The sequence below is a fragment of the Somniosus microcephalus genome, chromosome 5, assembly GCF_052327205.1.
Source record: "Somniosus microcephalus isolate GS21.2 chromosome 5, FLI_Smic_1.0, whole genome shotgun sequence".
Classification (NCBI taxonomy): domain Eukaryota; kingdom Metazoa; phylum Chordata; class Chondrichthyes; order Squaliformes; family Somniosidae; genus Somniosus; species Somniosus microcephalus.
Genome location: NC_140991.1, coordinates 174,030,993 through 174,049,556, shown reverse-complemented (window position 1 = coordinate 174,049,556; position 18,564 = coordinate 174,030,993). Strand labels below are relative to the sequence as shown.

At 46.0% G+C, this 18,564-nt stretch overlaps 1 protein-coding gene across 1 annotated transcript in view; it reads right to left on the bottom strand.

Moving 5' to 3' along the window:
* The window catches only part of abcb5 (ATP-binding cassette, sub-family B (MDR/TAP), member 5), a 211,491-nt gene that overhangs the window by 143,279 nt on the left and 49,648 nt on the right, over positions 1-18,564 (bottom strand). The window contains exons 6-8 of the mRNA XM_085989371.1: positions 13,747-13,871; positions 10,772-10,949; positions 4,992-5,105 (exon numbers count right to left, since the gene is read on the bottom strand). Of these exons, the coding sequence (XP_085845497.1) occupies positions 4,992-5,105; positions 10,772-10,949; positions 13,747-13,871 (417 nt within the window). The remainder of the gene's footprint in view (positions 1-4,991; positions 5,106-10,771; positions 10,950-13,746; positions 13,872-18,564) is intronic.

Genomic DNA, 18,564 nt, shown 5'->3' with positions numbered 1-18,564 from the left:
CTGTAGTACTGGCAGTGACCACACCTGTATATAAACCCTGAGGAGGGATCTGTACTGTTAGTTTTTAGACTACCCTCATACAGTAAACATCTTTTCTTTGCACATTCTCCCCGTGTTTGCGTGGGTTTCCTCCGGGTGCTCCGGTTTCCTCCCACAGTCCAAAGATGTGCGGGTTAGGTTGATTGGCTATGATAAATTGACCCTTAGTGTTAGGGGGATTAAATACGTGGGGTTACGGGGATAGAGTGGGATATGTGTTGGTGTAGGGGTTACGGGGATTGAGTGGGATATGTGTCAGTGCAGGCTCGATGGGCCGAAATGGCCTCTATCTGCACTGTGGGGTTTCTGTGATTCTGTGATTCTGTGATTCTGTGATCTGTTGATTGTTAATCTGCAGTCTCCGTCTATTTATTGAAGAACACCATACCTTAAGATTCACGGATTTAGCAGAATGTAGCCGGGCACGTGGTGGAAGTGTCAGTAGGAGAGCATTTTGGGGAAAGTGACCACAATTCAGTGAGATTTAAGGTAGTCTTGGAAAAGAACAAAGATGGACCGGAAATAAAGGTTCTAAATTGAAGAAGGCCAATTTTATTATGATAAGGTAGGATCTGGCCAAAGTGCACTGGGATCAGATACTTGTAGGAAAATTCACATCAGAGCAGTGGGAGTCTTTCAGAAAGAAAATAGAGAGAGTACAACATCAACATGTTCCCGTAAAGGTCAAGGGTGGGACCAACAAGCCCAGGGAACCCTGGATGTCAAGGGATATACAAGAATGGATTAGGGAAAAAAAGGAAGGCTTTTGGCAGATACAAAGGACTAAAAACAGTGGAAGCCCTAGAGGAGTATAGAAAGTGCAGGGGGATACTTAAAAAAGAAATTAGGAGAGTGAAGAGGGGGCATGAAAAAACACTGGAATGCAAAATAAAGGAAAATCCCAAGGTGTTTTATAAGTATATTAAGGGCAAGAGGATAACAAGGGAAAGAGTAGGGCCCATTAGGGACCAAAGTGGCAATCTTTGTGTAGAGCCAGAAGATGTAGGTGAGGCTTTAAATGAATATTTTGCATCTGTGTTCACTTTGGAGAAGGACGATGTAGGCATAGAAATCAGGCAGGGGGATTGTGATATACTTGAACAAATTAGTATTGAGAAAGAGGAGGTACTAGCAGTTTTAGCGGGCTTAAAAGGGGATAAATCCCCAGGCCCAGATGAGATGTATCCCAAGCTGCTGTGTGAGGCAAGGAGGAGATTGTAGGGGCTCTGACACAAATTTTCAGAACCTCTCTGGCCACAGGGGAGGTGCCAGAGGACTGGATGACAGCTAACGTGGTACCATTATTCAAGAAGGGTAGTAGGGATAAACCAGGGAATTACAGGCCAGTGAGCCTAACATCAGTGGCAGGGAAATTATTGGAAAAAATCCTAAGGGACAGAATTAGTTTCCACGTGGAGTGGCAAGGATTAATCAATGATAGTCAGCATGGCTTTGTCAGGGGGAGATCATGTCTAGCCAATTTGATTGAATTTTTCGAGGGGGTGACTAGGTGTGTGGACTTCAGTAAGGCTTTTGACAAAGTCCCACATGGAAGACTAGTCAAGAAGGTAATAGCCCATGGGATCCAGGGCAATTTGGCACATTGGATCCAAAATTGACTTAGTGGCAGGAGGCAGAGGGTGATGGTTGAAGGTTGTTTTTGTGACTGTAAGCCTGTGTCCAGTGGTGTACCGCGGGGATTGGTGCTGGGTTCTTTGCTGTTTGTAGTGTACATTCATGATTTAAATATGAATGTAGGGGGTATGATCAGTAAGTTTGCAAATGACACAAAAATTGGTGGAGTGGTAAATAGCGAGGAGGGAAGCCTCAGGCTACAGGATGGTATAGATGGATTGGTCAGATGGGCAGAGCAGTGGCAAATGGAATTTAACCCTGAAAAGTGTGAGGTGATGCATTTTGGGAGGATTAACAAGGCAAGGGAATACACAATGAATGGTAGGACCCTAGGAAGGACAGAGGATGAGAGGGACCTTGGTATGCATGTACATAGATCCCTGAAGGCAGCAGGACAGTTAGATAGGGTGGTTAAAAAGGCATATGGGATACTTGCCTTCATTAGCCAAGGCATAGAATATAAGAGCAGGGAGGTTATGATGGAGCTGTACAAAACACTAGTTAGGCCACAGCTGGAAAACTGTGTGCATTTCTGGTCACCACACTATAGGAAGAATGTAATTGCATTGCAAAGGGTGCAGAGGAAATTCACCAGGATTTTACCTGGGCTGGAGCGCTTCAGCTATGAAGAGAGACTGGACAGGCTGGGGTTGCTTTCCTTAGAGCAGAGAAGGCTGAGGGGGGACCTGATTGATGTGTACAAAATTATGAGGGGCATAGATAGGGTAGATAGAAAGGAACTTTTCCCCATAGTGGTAGGGTCAATAACCAGGGGGCATAGATTCAAGATAAGGGGCAGGAGGTTTAGAGGGGATTTGAGGAAAAACTTTTTCACCCAGAGCGTGGTTGGAATCTGGAACTCACTGCCTGAAAGGATGGTAGAGACAGGAACCCTCACAACATTCAAGAAGCATTTAGATGAGCATTTGAAATGCCATAGCATACAAGGCTATGGACCAAGTGGTGGAAAATGGGATTAGAATAGGCAGGGCTTGATGGCCAGCGCCGACACGATGAGCCGAAGGGCCTCTTTCTGTGCTTTATAACTCTATGACTCTATGGGCAGGATTTTCATTGGGCCTTAGAGGTGGGATTGGATGCGTGCGGCGGATTAAAATCCCAAAATCGGGGGTCCCGAATGCATCCCGCCTCCATGCCAGTTTCAAAGGAGGCGGGTACCCGCCCCGCACTGGGACTCGCCTTCCCATGACGGTAAGGGGATTAGTGCCAATTAACTGCCTGTTAACAGGTAGTTAACAGACAGTTTTTAGACTAATCCCTATTTTTAATGTTGAAGTGTGGGATTCCCGATGGCTCCAAACCACGCTAAGTTAGAGGAGGTGGACCGTCGGGATGAAGGGCTTGGAGGGGTCGAGATGTCCGGTGTTCAGGTGAGTGATGCGTGCATGAGTGCAAAGGTAAGTGTGTTTGGTGTGTGTAAGGTGTTTAAAACGTTTTATATACCTTTACTTACCTTTACAGCCTTCCTTCCTTCAGGTCTCGGGAGTCCCTCATCTCACCGGCACAGAAAGCAGAATGGCTACGAGCTGTCAAAAATTGCAGCATTCAGCTTTCGGTTCCGGGGAGGTCTCTAAATCATCCTGAAAGGAAGGAATCAACTTGGAATACATATTGTCAGTGTTTGACTGCTTCAAACAACTGTGAAATGCTGATATTTCATCTGTCAAAAGGTCTTGACAGATGAAATATCAATCTGTGACGTCACCTGTTGCCGGGTGGCCCCTAATTGGCCTGCTGAGCCCGCTGGGCGAGCTCAACAAGGTCAATCAAGTCAAAATCGCGTGGGTTGGCTACAACTCGATGGAGGCGGGACTACAACACCGAAAGTTGTAGTCCCGCCTCCTACCCGACTTCTCAATGAAAATCCAGCCCTAAGTTTCCATGCCAGCCATCTAGCCCTATCTATTCTAATCCCATTTTCCAGCACTTGGTGCGTAGCCTTGTATGCTATGGCATCTTAAGTGCTCATCTAAATGCTTCTTGAATGTTGTGAGGGTTCCTGCCTCGACCACCCTTTCAGGCAGTGAGTTCCAGATTCCAACTACCCTCTGGGTGAAAAAGTTTTTCTCAAATCTCCTCTAAACCTCCTGCCCCTTACTTTGAAACTATGCCCCTGGTTATTGACCCCTCTACTAAGGGTAAAAGTTCCTTTCTATCTATCCTATCTATGCCCCTCATAATTTTGTACACCTCAGTCAGGTCCCCCCACAGAATACCTTTTGTTTGTATTTTCTTTCCAGTGTTTGGCTCTTTTCTCGCCTCCTCTCCTGAAGTTTTTGAATTGGATACAGTTCCACAAGGGCAGCAATCTTCTGCTACCTCAACCATGTGGACAATCTTGTGATAACAACAGAAAATGCTGGAAACACTCAGCAGGCCAGGCAGCATCCATGGAGAGAGAAACAGAGTTAACGTTTCAGGTCTGGGACCCTTCATCAGAACTGGTAAAAGTTGGAGATGTAACAGGTTTTAAGCAGGTGCAGAGACAGGGAAATGTGGGGGTGGGGGGGGGGAGGAAGGAACTGAAGGCACAGTCTGTGCTAGGATTGAACTCAGGAGAGATAAAATGTTGCAAATGGGGATAGCAGAATCATCAACAGTTGCCCCCTGAAAAAATGAGGGGTTACAGTCTGAAATTGTTGAACTTAATGTTGCGTCCAGAAGGCTGTAAAGTGCCTAATCGAAAGATGAGGTGCTGTTCCTCGAGCTTACGTTGAGCTTCATTGGAACAGTGTAAGAGGCCAAGGACAGAGAAGTCAGAGTGGGAGTGGAGGGGGGAATTAAAGTGACAAGCGACCAGAAGCTCGGGGTCACTCTTACGGACTGAATGGAGGTGTTCCGCAAAGCGGTCACCCAATCTGCATTTGGTGTCCCCAATGTAGCGGAGTCCGCATCATGAGCAGCGAATACAGTATACTAAATAGCAAGAAGTACAAGTAAATCACTGTTCCACCTTGTTTTGTGAGCCTGGATAATGAATGCTTGTTGTAAATTCGACCAATTGCCCCATCTTGTTTTCACACAATGTCCAAACATGGACATTTTTCAGCATGGAAAACTGGAGAGCGATCAGGAGCAAGAACCCTGGCTCGTTGTTGTAATCCCTAGCTGAGGTCCCTACTGGTGCCCTGGCTAAAACTATGAATGCAGCATAGCCTGTGGAATGAACCATTGACCTTCTGGTCTGCTGGCTTAGTTACCACACCACCACTGGAGGAATCCACTTTAAACAAGTCAAGTAATTGTATAGCTTACCGAATGCTAGCAGTGAGAAAGATATGCAAGGTGTAATTTACCTTTGCAATAAGGCTATATACTTCATAAGCAGCAACTCGAGCATTTGAAAGATCTTCTAGGTTTGGTGCTGCCTGGCCAAGTGAGAGTGTTCCTATTAGCACCGAAAAAAGCACCTGTAAAAATATGATTATAGGTTAGTTGCTGAGTTGGGTTTTTTACACAGAACACTGAAAGGCATTTCTAAAAACCTGTGCAAAGGAGATCATTTATATTTAATGACAGACCACTTTTATGAGCATATATTAATGAAAACAGGACCTAGAGGATAAAAGAATCTAGTTGACAATAAAAGAAACTTCCAGCATCGACAAAATTGGACAGAGTTTCAATAGAGAACATTGTGCAAAACACACATATCCAGAGGCATACAGACATCAAAATAATTTATAAATGATTAATTCCAATATAACATTACAAAGTGAACTAATCACCCTTGTGCATTCCTTTAGTGTCTGTCTTTCGTGGGCCTTTGCCTATTCTGGTGCTCCTATGCAGTGCTACCCCAGTGGCTGCAGCATGGCTGGTGGAAGGCTGCTGACTTTCCATGGGGGAGACTTCAGATGGCCTTGGAGGATGACCTGGAGCAGCTCTGGGCCTGGAACGCCCGGCTGTAGACTACACCACCTCAGTATGGGCGGCAGCAGTCTGGGCTGGCTGGCTGACAGGCAACAGAAAGGGCACTGGCGGAGTGGCAGTGGTGGACGTACGAATGCTGTGGGGGTGATTTTCAGACATCGGAGGAGGCAGGTTTGGAGGTGGGAAAATCAGAAACAATGAGGGTGAGACCAAAACCTGCCTCCAAGGGATTTTGCCAGTGCCGGTTTTGGAGGTCGGGAAACGGTCCCGCCTCCAGCTGGCCATAGCGCTAGTTAACATCATTAAATGCTCATTAAGGGCCTCTCTAAGCCTATTTTGAGAGGCCCTCGTGATTTTTTGAGCATTTTGGCGTGTCCCACAACCCTCCTAAACCATGCCAGCTAAACCTGGTGGGTTGACTCGTGGGTGGTCTCCTCACAGCCGCAGGTCCAACAATACATCATTTGTTTCATCAAGGATTACTTGCAGGTGCCAGAACTTTGCTTTAAAAGGTCTTTGAGCACTTTTAGAAGGCCTTCCAAAGTCGGAGGTGCTGCAGCTTGAATCTATCAACTGTGGGACCTCCTTGGAAGACCCTCTCCCCGCTTGCAATGAGCGCTTCCCCAACAGAGGCATTGGCAAGCAGCATGGGAACCATTCGTTTTCTTTCTCCATGGACCTCAGATTCGGATGAGGAGCATCCACGGCAGTAGCAGAACCAGGCAGTTCAGCAGCAACAGCAGCAGGAGCCCCAACCTCCTGCTCAGCCATCTGATGCTGCAGAGGGCAGAAGGCACCAGCACATCGAGGCACCTCGCCACAGGAGATACCCCTGACAGAGGGTTTACAGACAGAGGATTAGCTACCTCAACATGAGTGAGTAACAGTGCCAAAGGAGGCTGAGACTTTCGCGAGAGGTTGTCCGAGAGATCTGCGGACTGCTGCAGCAAGACCTGGTGCCCAGAGGAACGGGTGGACACCCCTTACCAGTGGCTGTCAAAGTCACCACCGCACTCAACTTCTTTGCCTCAGGCTCCTTCCAGGGATCATCAGCAGACATCAGCAGCATCTTCCAGTTGGCCGCCCACAGTTGCATCATGCAGGTTACCGATGCCCTTTTTGCTAAGGCCCAGAATTACATCCAGTTCTCAAGGGATCAAGCAAGTGTAACCGCGCGTTCAGTTGGCTTTGCAAATATGGCAGGCATGACAATGGTGCAGGGCATCATAGACTGCACACATGTGGCCCTTAGGGCACCCCATCACAAACCAGCTATCTTTGTCAACCAAAAGGGCTTCCACTCCCTCAAGGTACAGCTGGTGTGAAACCACAAGAAGGAGTTCTTGCATGTTTGTGCCAAGCTCCGTGGTAGTTGCCATGACTCTTTCATCCTGCGGCACTCTAGTATTCCTCCGCTCTTCAATCCGCCAAACCAACTTAATGGATGGCTCCTTGGTGACAAAGGCTACCCCCTGAAGAATTGGCTAATGACGCCGATCAGGAGGCCAACTAACGAGGCAGAATGCCAGCCACACTTTGACCAGGTCCATCATCGAGCAAACCATTGGGTTGTTGAAGATGCACTTCTGTTGCCTTGACTGATCAGGTGGAGCCCTGCAGTATATACCATACAAGGTCTTCAGAATGGTCGTGGTCTGCTTTGCACTGCACAATATCGCACAGCGTTGTGGCTTGCAGCTTCCTGATGAGCAAGTGGCTCAGTTCCAGCCCTCCTCCGATGAGGATGAGGAGGAGGAGGATCTGGAGGAGGAGGAGGATCTGGAGGAGGAGGAGGAGCAGAAGGAGGTCAGAGCGCCGGTGTATCGACCAGCAGCAGCGGCAGCACACGAGCACATGGCTGCCCATGATGCAAGGGATGAACTTATCCTGGCCAGATTTGTATAGGTTGCCCAAGTTGGCACATGTCCTTGGCTCCATCCTAAGACATCATTGACAATGGATATGACTCTCTGGCCTCCTTTCACTCAGGCCACCAACCTGATAATGCAAGTGTGGCGGGGCCCGCAATGTGGAGCTGCCTAAGGCGAAAGAACAGATGCCATAACGCCAACATTTTGGCATCAAATCATTTTAATGCTTTCCAACAGGGATGGCATTTCATCAATACACAAAAACATTCTCCAAATCTGCACACAGATCTGGAGTTAATATCCCTTGCCTGCTGTACCCACACAGCCTTGGTTTCTTTGGGAAGCCTCCTCCTCCCAGATGAGTATAAGAGCACCCCCCTGCTAGCTCTCACCCCTGAAACAACATTTGCAGCGCCTCATCCAAGAGCCTCGGGGAGGCCCTTGCCTTGGATTTGGACGTAGTGGTTTCTCAGAATATGTTGCAGGTGGTGTAGCATAGGCAGAAATCCTGTGGAATGAGCCAAGGCAACAAGAAGCCATAAAATCAGACTGGGAAAGTGATGTCAGCAGAGGCGAGTTTCAGTCCCAAAACACTAATTGACCAAAGGCATCCCACACCTCTGAAGTCAAGTGGCTAATCATGGGAAAATCGTAATTTTTTGAGAACTATCAGTGGGTTGGGTTTCAAACCCAACCAAACCAAAACCTGCCTCCATCTCACCTCCAGTGAGAAAATCAGCCCCTGTATTCCTGACAGAGGACAGCAGATTCATCCTCCACAGAGCCACTGCCACTCCCCCGGGGCAGCACCTCAGCATTCCTAGCCATCTGTTGGAGAACAGTTTGTTGGACTGCTGTGACACCCTGCAAATGCTTTTCCACACTTGTAAACCCAGCATGATGGCAGCAGTCTGAGCTTTTGTGGCAGCAAGCTGAGCCTGCATTACAGAAGTGTGAGTTTCCACTGCAGCACTCAGACGTTTGGTCACTTCCGCTTGTGCTGCAATGGAAGCTGAGACATCGTCCATCACACTCAACATCATGGTTGTGTCCACAAGTGTTCTAATGGAGTTGCCCATCACTTCCATCCTGGAAATCATGGGCTCTAAGCTCCGTGCAAAGCCCCCTGTAGTCTTGGAGCCAGACTCCTCCAGGCACCTTGACAGTGACAAGAGGCTCTCTGGCAGGCTTGCCATTGCACCAAGCATTTCTGTGTGCATGCCCATCACCCTTGTTCTGAATGCCACCCCATCAAAGTCCTCATCCAACTTCTCTGCAGCAGAACTCATGTGCAACCTCACCCTCCAGGTAGTTGGCACCCGAGTTACCCTTTACCCCTGGCCCGGCTGCAGCCCACTTGGACCTGCTGACTCACCATGTGAAGATACCACCTCTATACTACCCTCTAAAGTACACTCAGTACCATTTTCTGAGCTGGTGCCTGGGTGTGTCAGATTGAGTGATGGTGTCTCTTCTTCTCCATCATCTCCTCCTCTACTTCTTGCTGCACAGGCTGGGCTGGTGGCAGTTCTTGGGTATCTGAAAGGGGAAAGGCACATGGGCCAGGTTGTGGTGAGGGGAAAGCAAGATATGCATGCTTAAATCATCAGCAGCTTGTAAGTGAGAAGGGATTGTGGGGTGAGGGGGTAAAGGGGATGTGAGAAGAAGGATTAGGTATGAGCATACCGTCGTCATTAATGTTTTCAGCCTCGCCAGTCACCACGGCCTCAGTGATGGCCCCTCCAATCACCTCCAGAACTGTCTACTCCAGCTGGGTCAAGTACTGCAGCCGTGCTTGCTCCCCACCTGTTTGTTCCTGCTCCCACTGGTTGTGAGCCACCTTGGCCTGCAAGAAAAAGGGAATTGTGTGGTGTTTGGGTGATATGCCTGTCATGGATGAATAGTGAGTGCAAGGTGTGAGATGTGGTTTTGAGGCTTGCAACAGTGTTAAGTGTGTTGGTGACGTGAAGCTATGATTGTGAAGTATAAGTTGTGATTGCAGGAGATTGTTGGTAGGTGAGTGATGGGGCTGTGGTGCATTGAGCAGTGTGTGAGATTAGTGGTTCAGTTGGTGGGATATGGCATGTGAAGAGGCAACCTACGGGTAGAGGACCTGTCTCCTCCTATAGACCCCCTCCACCAAGGCATGTAGTGCTGCATCAGACAACTGAGGTGCCCCTTTCTCAGCCCTGTTGAGACATTGCTAACTTCCAACTCCAGTCACAATGAGGTACTTCTCTCACAAAGCACCTCCCCTTTAAGAAGTGCAGACAGCCTTTCACTCTGCAGGCAACCTTTAAATACAGAGCAGACTTCCCACAATATTGGGTCCCCTGTTGAGCACTGAGCCAGCCAGTAACGCACTTAGCGCTGGGCTCAGCGCTGCATTCATATTAATAAGCAGGCAGCATGAATTTTGCATGCTGCTTGTATTACTTTCAATGGGTGGGGGCAGATCGTTTTCAGGCCTTATCCAATTTAGCCCCCAGCGACTCAAACTGCCGGACAGGAATGAGATCTGCTCCTGTTGACTTCCCAACTGGAATTAAAATCGGACCTAAAGAATTAGATAGAATAAGGCAAGCAGAGACACAGTTACATGAAAAGAAAGTGACATTAATTTTTTTTGTTTTGTCCATGAGGCAGTGCAATGCACGAGTATGCAAACAGTATAAAGATGGGTAATGAGCCAGCAGTTCGTGGGTGGGGGCAATGAATGGATGAGAGGAAGTTAGTATAGTCTGGTTTCAATAGAATCTGCTGCTATTTTCTAGTTGTTATCAATGGTTAACAATTTGTTTTACAAATATATAAGCATCGAGGCTGGGGTTTTCTACCTCTGTGCTCATCAGCCTGCAATTCTCCTGACCATTAAAATAAATGGGGGGAAAGACACAGATTGTGAAGTGTACAAGTATAAAACTCCAGCCCTAATCTTGTGTTCAGCAAAATAGTAATGCTGTCCGTTGTGGCTCAGTTGGTAGCACATTCGCTTCTGAGTTAGAATTGTTTGTGGGTTCAAGTCCCACACCAGGGACTTGAGCACATAAAGCTAGACTGATATTCCCATGGCACTTTTTCGAAGAAGAGCAGGGGAGTTATCTCTGGTGTCCTAACAAAAACAGATTATCTGGTCATTATCACATTGCTGTTTGTGGGACCTTGCTGAACGCAAATTGGCCGCCACTTTTCCCACATTACAATAGTGACTCCACTTCAAAAGTACTTCATTGGCTATAAAACGCTTTGAGACGTCTGGTGGTCGTGAAAGGCGCTATATAAATGCAAGTCTTTCTTTAATAGTAATTTAACTATCAAAATACCATACTCACAGTCAAAACTCGTCCAATAGAATAATTTTCAGGCTCATCAACAACCAGCTTTGACCCATACCAAAAAGCAAGAGCATAGGTACCAAAAATTAAAAACTTTGCAAGACCTATTGATATATGTGTGGTGACAGCTTTCTTTATTCCAATCTCTTTGGCATGCTTTAGGTTGACGTCATATCTGAAATAATTAGAAATAATGAATAATTACAATAACTGTGGTGTGTTTCCAGGACATAAATCATTAAAATTCTATCCCTGTTTATTAAAGCTATAAAATGTGACAGTGCATTTTTCTGACATAGATCATGTATCTACACACCTTTTGTTCAGTTTTCATTTAACCGCACCACACTGAAGCTCAGAGTTGCCACAGGTAGATTTAGTTGGCAGCTAGTAATAGCAGTGTTATGACTCTGTGGCCAGTTATATCCTATGGTTGTCTACTAAAGGGCTTAAAAATGCCTTCTTTCCTTTTGTCAACTATCTTAAGACCACTAACACAGGGAAAAGGTCCAAGACTGTTGATCATCTGAGCAAAATCCTCGGAGTGAGAAGCTGAGTACTTGTGTGCTACATGTCATCATCACAGTCATAGGCCCCGATCTTCACTAAGACAGGATTTTCATCTGGGCGGGGAGGGGGGCGGCGGTGGGGGTGGTAGAGTTTTAACCCCACAGCATGTGTGTTTTTTTTAACAGGATCCCCGCCCGAAAGCCAGCCTGAGTGATAGGCTTGGCCACCTGCCAGGCAGGGAATGCTGCAGAAGAGGCCGCAGCCCAGAAGCAGGTAGGATATTTATATTTTTTAAAATTTGTTTAGGGATGTGGGCGTCGCTGGCAAGGCCAATATTTATTGCCCATCCCTAATTGCCCTTGAGAAGGTGGTGGCAAGCCAGTGCTATTGGGGAGGGAGTTCCAGGATTTTGACCCAACAACTATGAAGGAACGGCGATATATTTCCAAGTCAGGATGGTGTGTGACTTGGAGGGGAACTTGGAGGTGATGGTGTCCCCATGCGCTTGCTGCTCTTGTCCTTCTAGGTGGTAGAGGTGGCAGGTTTGGGAAGCGCTGTCGAACAGGCCTTGGTGAGTTGCTGCAGTGCATCTTGTAGATGGTACGCACTGCAGCCACGGTGCACAAGTGGTGGAGGGAGTGAATGTTTAAGGTGGTGGATGGGGTGCCAATCAAGTGGGCAGCTTTGTCCTGGATGATGTCGAGCTTCGTGAGTGTTTTTGGAGCTGCACTCATCCAGGCAAGTGGAGCGTATTCCATCACACTCCTTACTTGTGCCTTGTAGATGGTGGAAAGGCTTTGGGGAGTCAGGAGGTGAGACACTCGCCACAGAATACCCAGCCTCTGACCTGCTCTTGTAGCCACAGTATTTATGTGGCTGTTCCAGTTAAGTTTTTTGGTCAATGGTGACCCCCAGGATATTGTTGGTGGGGGATTCGGCGATGATAATGCCGTTGAATGTCAAGGGGCAGTGTTTAGACTCTCTTTTGTTGTATCAAACCCACTTGCTAGGCCATTTCAAAGGGCAGTTAAGAGCCAACCGACTTGCTGTGGGTCTGGAATGACATATACGCCAGACTGGGTAGGATGGCAGATTTCCTTTTCTAAAGGACATCAGTGAACCAGATGTGTTTTTATAACATTCTGGTAGTTTCATGGTCACTCATTACTGACATTAGATTTTTTATTCCAGATTTCTTTAATTAACTGAATTTAAACTCCCCAGCTGCCGTGGTGAGATTTGAACTCATGTCTATGGATCATTAGTCCAGGCCTCTGGATTACTAGTCCAGTAACATAACCACGATACTACTGTACCCCTACTGTAGAGATCGCGAGGGGGTGGGGGTGACGGGGTGGATATAGCATGGTTTGTAGGGTCGGGGGTGTTTGCGGGAGCTCGAAGACAGATTGGGGCAGAGATAGGGGTTCGGGGTGGTCGTGGGAGTGGTCGGTGATCAAATCAAATCAAATCAAAATCAAATCAACTTTTATTGTCATTGTTAGTGCACAAGTGCAGTACAACGAAATGTAGGCTTGCAGCTCCCGAGAGTGTACATTTGGATTAAGACATTTAAACATTCAACATACATTTGGCTTGTAGTATATTAACATAAACATAACCATAATAAAGTGCATTGGCAGATGTGCAGGCTTTAGAGTTTATTTGTGGAGGGCTTGGTGATATTGTGGTGGGGGGGGTGGGGGTGGTGGTTTTCCAATCGCGGGGAGGGAGGGGGTCTGATCATGGGGAGGGAAGCAAGTTAGCTCTGGGGGCTGGGAAGAAGCACTGCTGCTTCTCCTGGCCCACATGCAGTGCTGGAAATGCACTTACATCTTCCATGCAGCTGTCCTCACCTCTCTTTAGCTCCCAGGTTTCCCGAGACCCAGGAAACCCGACCGGCTGGGATGAAATTTAAAATGGAGATAAAATCTGAGGCATGCAGACTCATTAAAATATTTAAATAAGCGACTCGCCTCCTGGGAGCGCATTGATTGCTCGCCCCCTCGTCCCACCTCCGTTAAAACTGGAAGTGGGCGGGTTTAAGGCGGGCTAGGTTTGTGTTTGAGATTCTTAACACTTTTACATTCCACCATAACACAGTGCTGCATCTAATTAATTGTCAAAACAATTCATACTCCAGTTCCATGTTCATCTTCTGTTGAAATATATATTTACATTCTCCCAGGTCATTGCTTCTGCAATCATCTCTCAACTATTCACAACATAGAATTACACTAGAAATGTCTTTAAAATCCTCCTTGTCTTGAGTTTTTTTTCAATGTTTCAAGTTTCTCCCGTGTACTTCGCTACTTCTTCTAGCATTGATCATCCTGCCAAGAGCAGGTTCTATGGATTGATTGACAGGTGACCTGTAATCAGCCACTGACAGACCCCAGTGAATGATCTGACTGCTTCTGTGGTGTGCTTAACCTTTAGCAAAGGCTCAGAATGAAACTTACTTTGCTAGTGCTTTCTGTTGTCCATTAAATGCCAAGACAGTCCTTATTGCTGTTAGAACTTCTTCAGTCACAGCACCTGCCTTGGCATAAGCTATCAATTCCTTACTGGTAAGTGACATCAAAATCTGTTTTAATATAAGATAAGATGGTAAAAGTAACCAGCATGAACTAACCTGCATATATTTAAACTGAGAATTCTTAGTTACTTGTCAACTTTTTTTCAGAAGATTCACAAACGAATTACAGATGAGGAAGGATTCAACTCAATTTCATTCATCCATCCAGAAAGACCCTGAAGTCCCTCCATTGTAGCATCTATTTGTTTCTTAAATGATTCCAGGGTTTTTGCCTTCGTCTTTCTCTCTGGAAGTCTATTCTACATATCGCTGACTCATTGCATGAGGAAGATATCAGTCCAAAAATGACCTTTTACCAGTTTGAACCTGTAACCCTAGTTCTACTCCCAAAATTTAATTTTTAAGTAACGTTCCCCATTTACTTTTTACTTTAACATGATTTTATTTTTAACCAATGTCGGCCGGGTTTCCCAGGGCTTGGGAAACCTGGCAGGTAAAAGGAGGAGAGAAGGGCCAGATCCATAAGGTAAGTGCATTTGTGGGCCAGGAGGAGCAGGAGTGTTGCCTCCAGGCCCAACAAGCAAATCTCTTTGTAGATCTGGCGATTGGCCAACCATCTCATCTCCCTACTGGACCTCCACAATCTCCCTCCTCCAACCTGCATCTGAGCAGCTCGACTTCGATCTCCCGCACCCGGGATCTCTCCCATGATTTCTCCCCCCTGATCTCCTGTTAACTTCAGCAGGACATCTGGGAAACCCTTACTTCTGGATTTACCACCTGGAAATCCATGCCCTCACCACTGCCACCCCGGCTCTCTTCATGGCCCCTTGTAAATATCAGGACCAATATTCAAGATGTTTTCTGACTGGAGTAGTATGAAGTTTGATCACTACAATCTGACTTACATTCTACTGTTTTGACTATATGACTCAAGATTGTTTGACATTGCTGATTTCTGCTCTAAGTTGGTTAGACATGTTTAGTGTCAAATCATAAAGACTCCGAAGCCTCACAGCTGTGTCTTTAGCTATTTCAACGCCATTCATTGAGTTTGTGTATTATCAATTTTCCTTCTTGTGTACAGCAAAGGTGCTAAATAGAATGTAAAATGTTCTGTGCTTCATGGTGTTTATATTGTAGTGACGATAAATTTTAAAATTACATTAGAGCAACCATTAGCTTCTCTAGGGCATGTATAATTTGGTCAAGTAAATTAATTTGGATGTATTTTGACACCACTGTCTGCCATATTTGACATAACTTGTGTCGTCAAATCTGACTAAAATGGACATCAGGTACAATTAATGAATTTAAGTTTAATGTTCTTTAATTTAATAAAATTATTGTTTTGCTTGAAATGTTCACAATAAATATTGACGGTAAAATGTTTTTAATACTCCGCACCTATCTATTTTCCAATCTACAGAGAATACACATTGAAAACTAAACACTTCATTGGCTTTTATCATTGAAACAGCTTAAAATATTCAGTGGGAAAACTGCCAAGAGTTCTCTCCTCGTAATTGATGTCTCCATCATGTCTGACTTGCATTTGTTGTTTTTAATTTCAGATCTGCTGCACCCAAAGCTTTTTCCCCTCTTTCTTTGTTCAGTTACTTCTCATTCTTTTGTAGTGTATGGACCTTCCCTGTGATCCTTTACCACCCCCCAACTATTTGAACATTTGTCCTTTCTATGGGCTGGAGTTTCCCTGCGGAGGCGAGATGGCGGCAGAAGAGTTGGATGGCGGCTTCCGGTCCTTTTCCCATCTGCAGCCGCTCTCTGAAAATTATTTTCCGTATATTGACCTTGTTAAGCCCGCCCTGCAGGGTTCCTGGCCAATTAACGGGAAGCGTGTTTGATGACGTCATTTGATGACACGTCATCAGCCGGTTTTCTTAAAGGGACCACGGCCAAATTGATTTTGACATTTGTGCGGTCAGTGTTCTGCAGCATTGAGGTGCTGCAAACACTGACAAGCACTGCACAAAGGCACAAGTCTGCACCCAGGCTCTCCCATGACTCCCTCCATATGCTTATCGAGGGAGTCAGAGCATGCAGGGAGATTCTCTTCCCTTCCCTTGGGTGGAAGAGATCTCCCTGGGAGATCAACGCAGCCTGGTTGCACGTTGCACAGGGGGACACAAGCAGGGATGTTGTCAGGAGTCCCTGGCTGCAGTGGTGCCAACTTTTCAATGATCTCAGTAGATCATGAAACGTTTCTGCAAAGCCACACTCAACCTCATCCTGCTGTGCCACTCATCGCATTCCCATCACTCTGCCATTCCTACCCTCCTCCTGCACATCCATATTCACACCAACTTACCTTGCACCTCCAACCAATCCTCTCTATCTACATTATCACTTCCCCATCTCACTAGCCACCCCTCACACTCACCCTCATCCTAATGCAATCATACCAACTAACAGCACACAAGGGTAGGCACTTGAGAGGTTTAGCCAATGTTCATATGAACATTGGGTCGGAGCGATCATGATATGATCGAATTCTTCGTTAAGATGGAGAATGAAGTAGTCAACTCAGAGACTAGGGTACTAAATTTAAATAAAGGAAACTATGATGGTCTGATGCGCGAGTTGGGTAGGATTGATTGGGGAATGTCACTGAAAGGGTTGACGGTGGATAGGCAATGGCAAACATTCAAAGACCGCATGGATGAACTACAGAATTTGTTCATCCCAGTTTGGCATAAAAATAAAACAAAATGATGACTTAAACGTGGCTAACAAGGGAAATTAGGAATAGCATAAGATCCAAGGAGAGGACACATAAATTGGCCAGAAAAAGCAGTAACCTGAGGATTGGGAGCAGTTCAGGACTCAACAAAGGAGGACAAAGGGATTAATTAAGAAAGGGAAAATAGAATATGAGAGTAAGCTTGCATGGAACATAAAAACTGACTGTAAAAGCTTTTATAGATATGTGAAGAGAAAAAGATTGGTGAAGTCAAGCATAGGTCCCTTGCAGTCAGAATCAGGGGAATTTATAATGGGGAACAAAGAAATGGCATACCAATTAAATACATATTTTGGTTCTGTCTTCACAAAGGAGGACACAAATAACCTCCCAGAGATGTCGGGGAACATAGGGTTTGATGAAAGGGAGGAACTGAAAGAAATCAGTATTTGTAGAGAAATGGTGTTAGGGAAATTGATGGGATTGAAGGCCGATAAATCCCCAGGGCCTGATAATCTACATCCTAGGCTTAAGGAAGTGGCCCTAGAATTAGTAGATGCATTGCTGATCATCTTCAAACATTCGATGAAATCTGGAACAGTACCCATGGATTGGAGGGTAGCTAATGTTACCCCACTATTCAAAAAAGGTGGTAGAGAGAAAACAGTGAATTACAGACCGGTAAGCCTGATATCTGTATTGGGGAAAATGCTGGAGTCCATTATAAAAGATGTAATAGCAGAGCACTTGGAAAACAGTGACAGGATCAGACAAAGTCAACATGGAATTACAAAAGGTAAATCGTGCTTGACTATTCTACTGGAATTTTTTGAGGATGTAACTTGTAAAATAGATAAGGGAGAACCTGTGGACGTGGTGTATTTGGACTTTCAGAAGGCTTTCGATAAGGTCCCGCATAAGAGATTAGTGTGTAAAGTTAAGGCACATGGGATTGGGTGCAAGGTATTGACCAGGATAGAGAACTGGTTGGCAGACAGAAAGCAAAGAGTTGGAATAAACGGGTCTTTTTCCGAGCGGCAGGCAGTGACTAATGGGGTACCGCAGGGATCGGTCCTTGGACCCCAGCTATTCACAATATATATTAATGATCTAGACAAGGGAACTAGATGTAATATCTCCAAATTTGCAGACGACACAAAGCTGGGTGGGCGTGTGTGCTGTGAGGAGGATGCCGAGAAACTCCAGGATGATTTGGACAGGTTGGGTGATTGGGCAAAAGCATGGCAGATGCAATAAAACGTGGATAAATGTGAGGTTATCCACTTTGGTGGCAAAAACAGGAAGGCAGATTATTATCTGAATGGCAATAGATTGGGAGAAGGGGAAGTGCAATGAGACCTGGGTGTCCTTGTGCACCAGTCGCTGAAGGTAAGCATGCAAGTGCAGCAGGTGGTCAAGAAGGCAAATGGTATGTTGGCCTTCGTAGCGAGAGGGTTTGAGTACAGGAACAAGGATGTCTTGCTGCAGCTATGCAGGGCCTTGGTGAGACCACATCTTGAGTATTGTGTGCAGTTTTAGTCGCCTTATCTGAGGAAGGATGTTCTTGCCATGGAAGGAGTTCAGCGAAGGTTCATCAGGCTGATACCTGGGATGGCAGGAATGACGTATGAGGAGAGATTGGGTCGATTGGGCTTGTACTCACTGGAGTTTTGAAGAATGAGAGGGGATCTCATTGAAACTTATAAAATTCTGACAGGACTGGACAGACTAGATGCAGGAAGGATGTTCCCGATGGTCGGGGAGTCCAGAACCAGGGGTCAGAGTCTAAGGATAAGGGGTAGCCCATTTAGGACAGAAATGAGGAGGAATTTCTTCACCCAGAGAGTGGTGAACGTGTGGAATTCTCTACCACAGAAGGCAGTAGAGGCCAATTCATTAAATATATTCAAGAAGGAGTTGGATATATTTCTTAAGGCTAAAGGGATCAAGGGATATGGGGAGAAAGCAGGGACCGTGTACTGAATTTGGATGATCAGCCATGATCGCATTGAATGGCGGAGCAGGCTCGAGGGGCCAAAT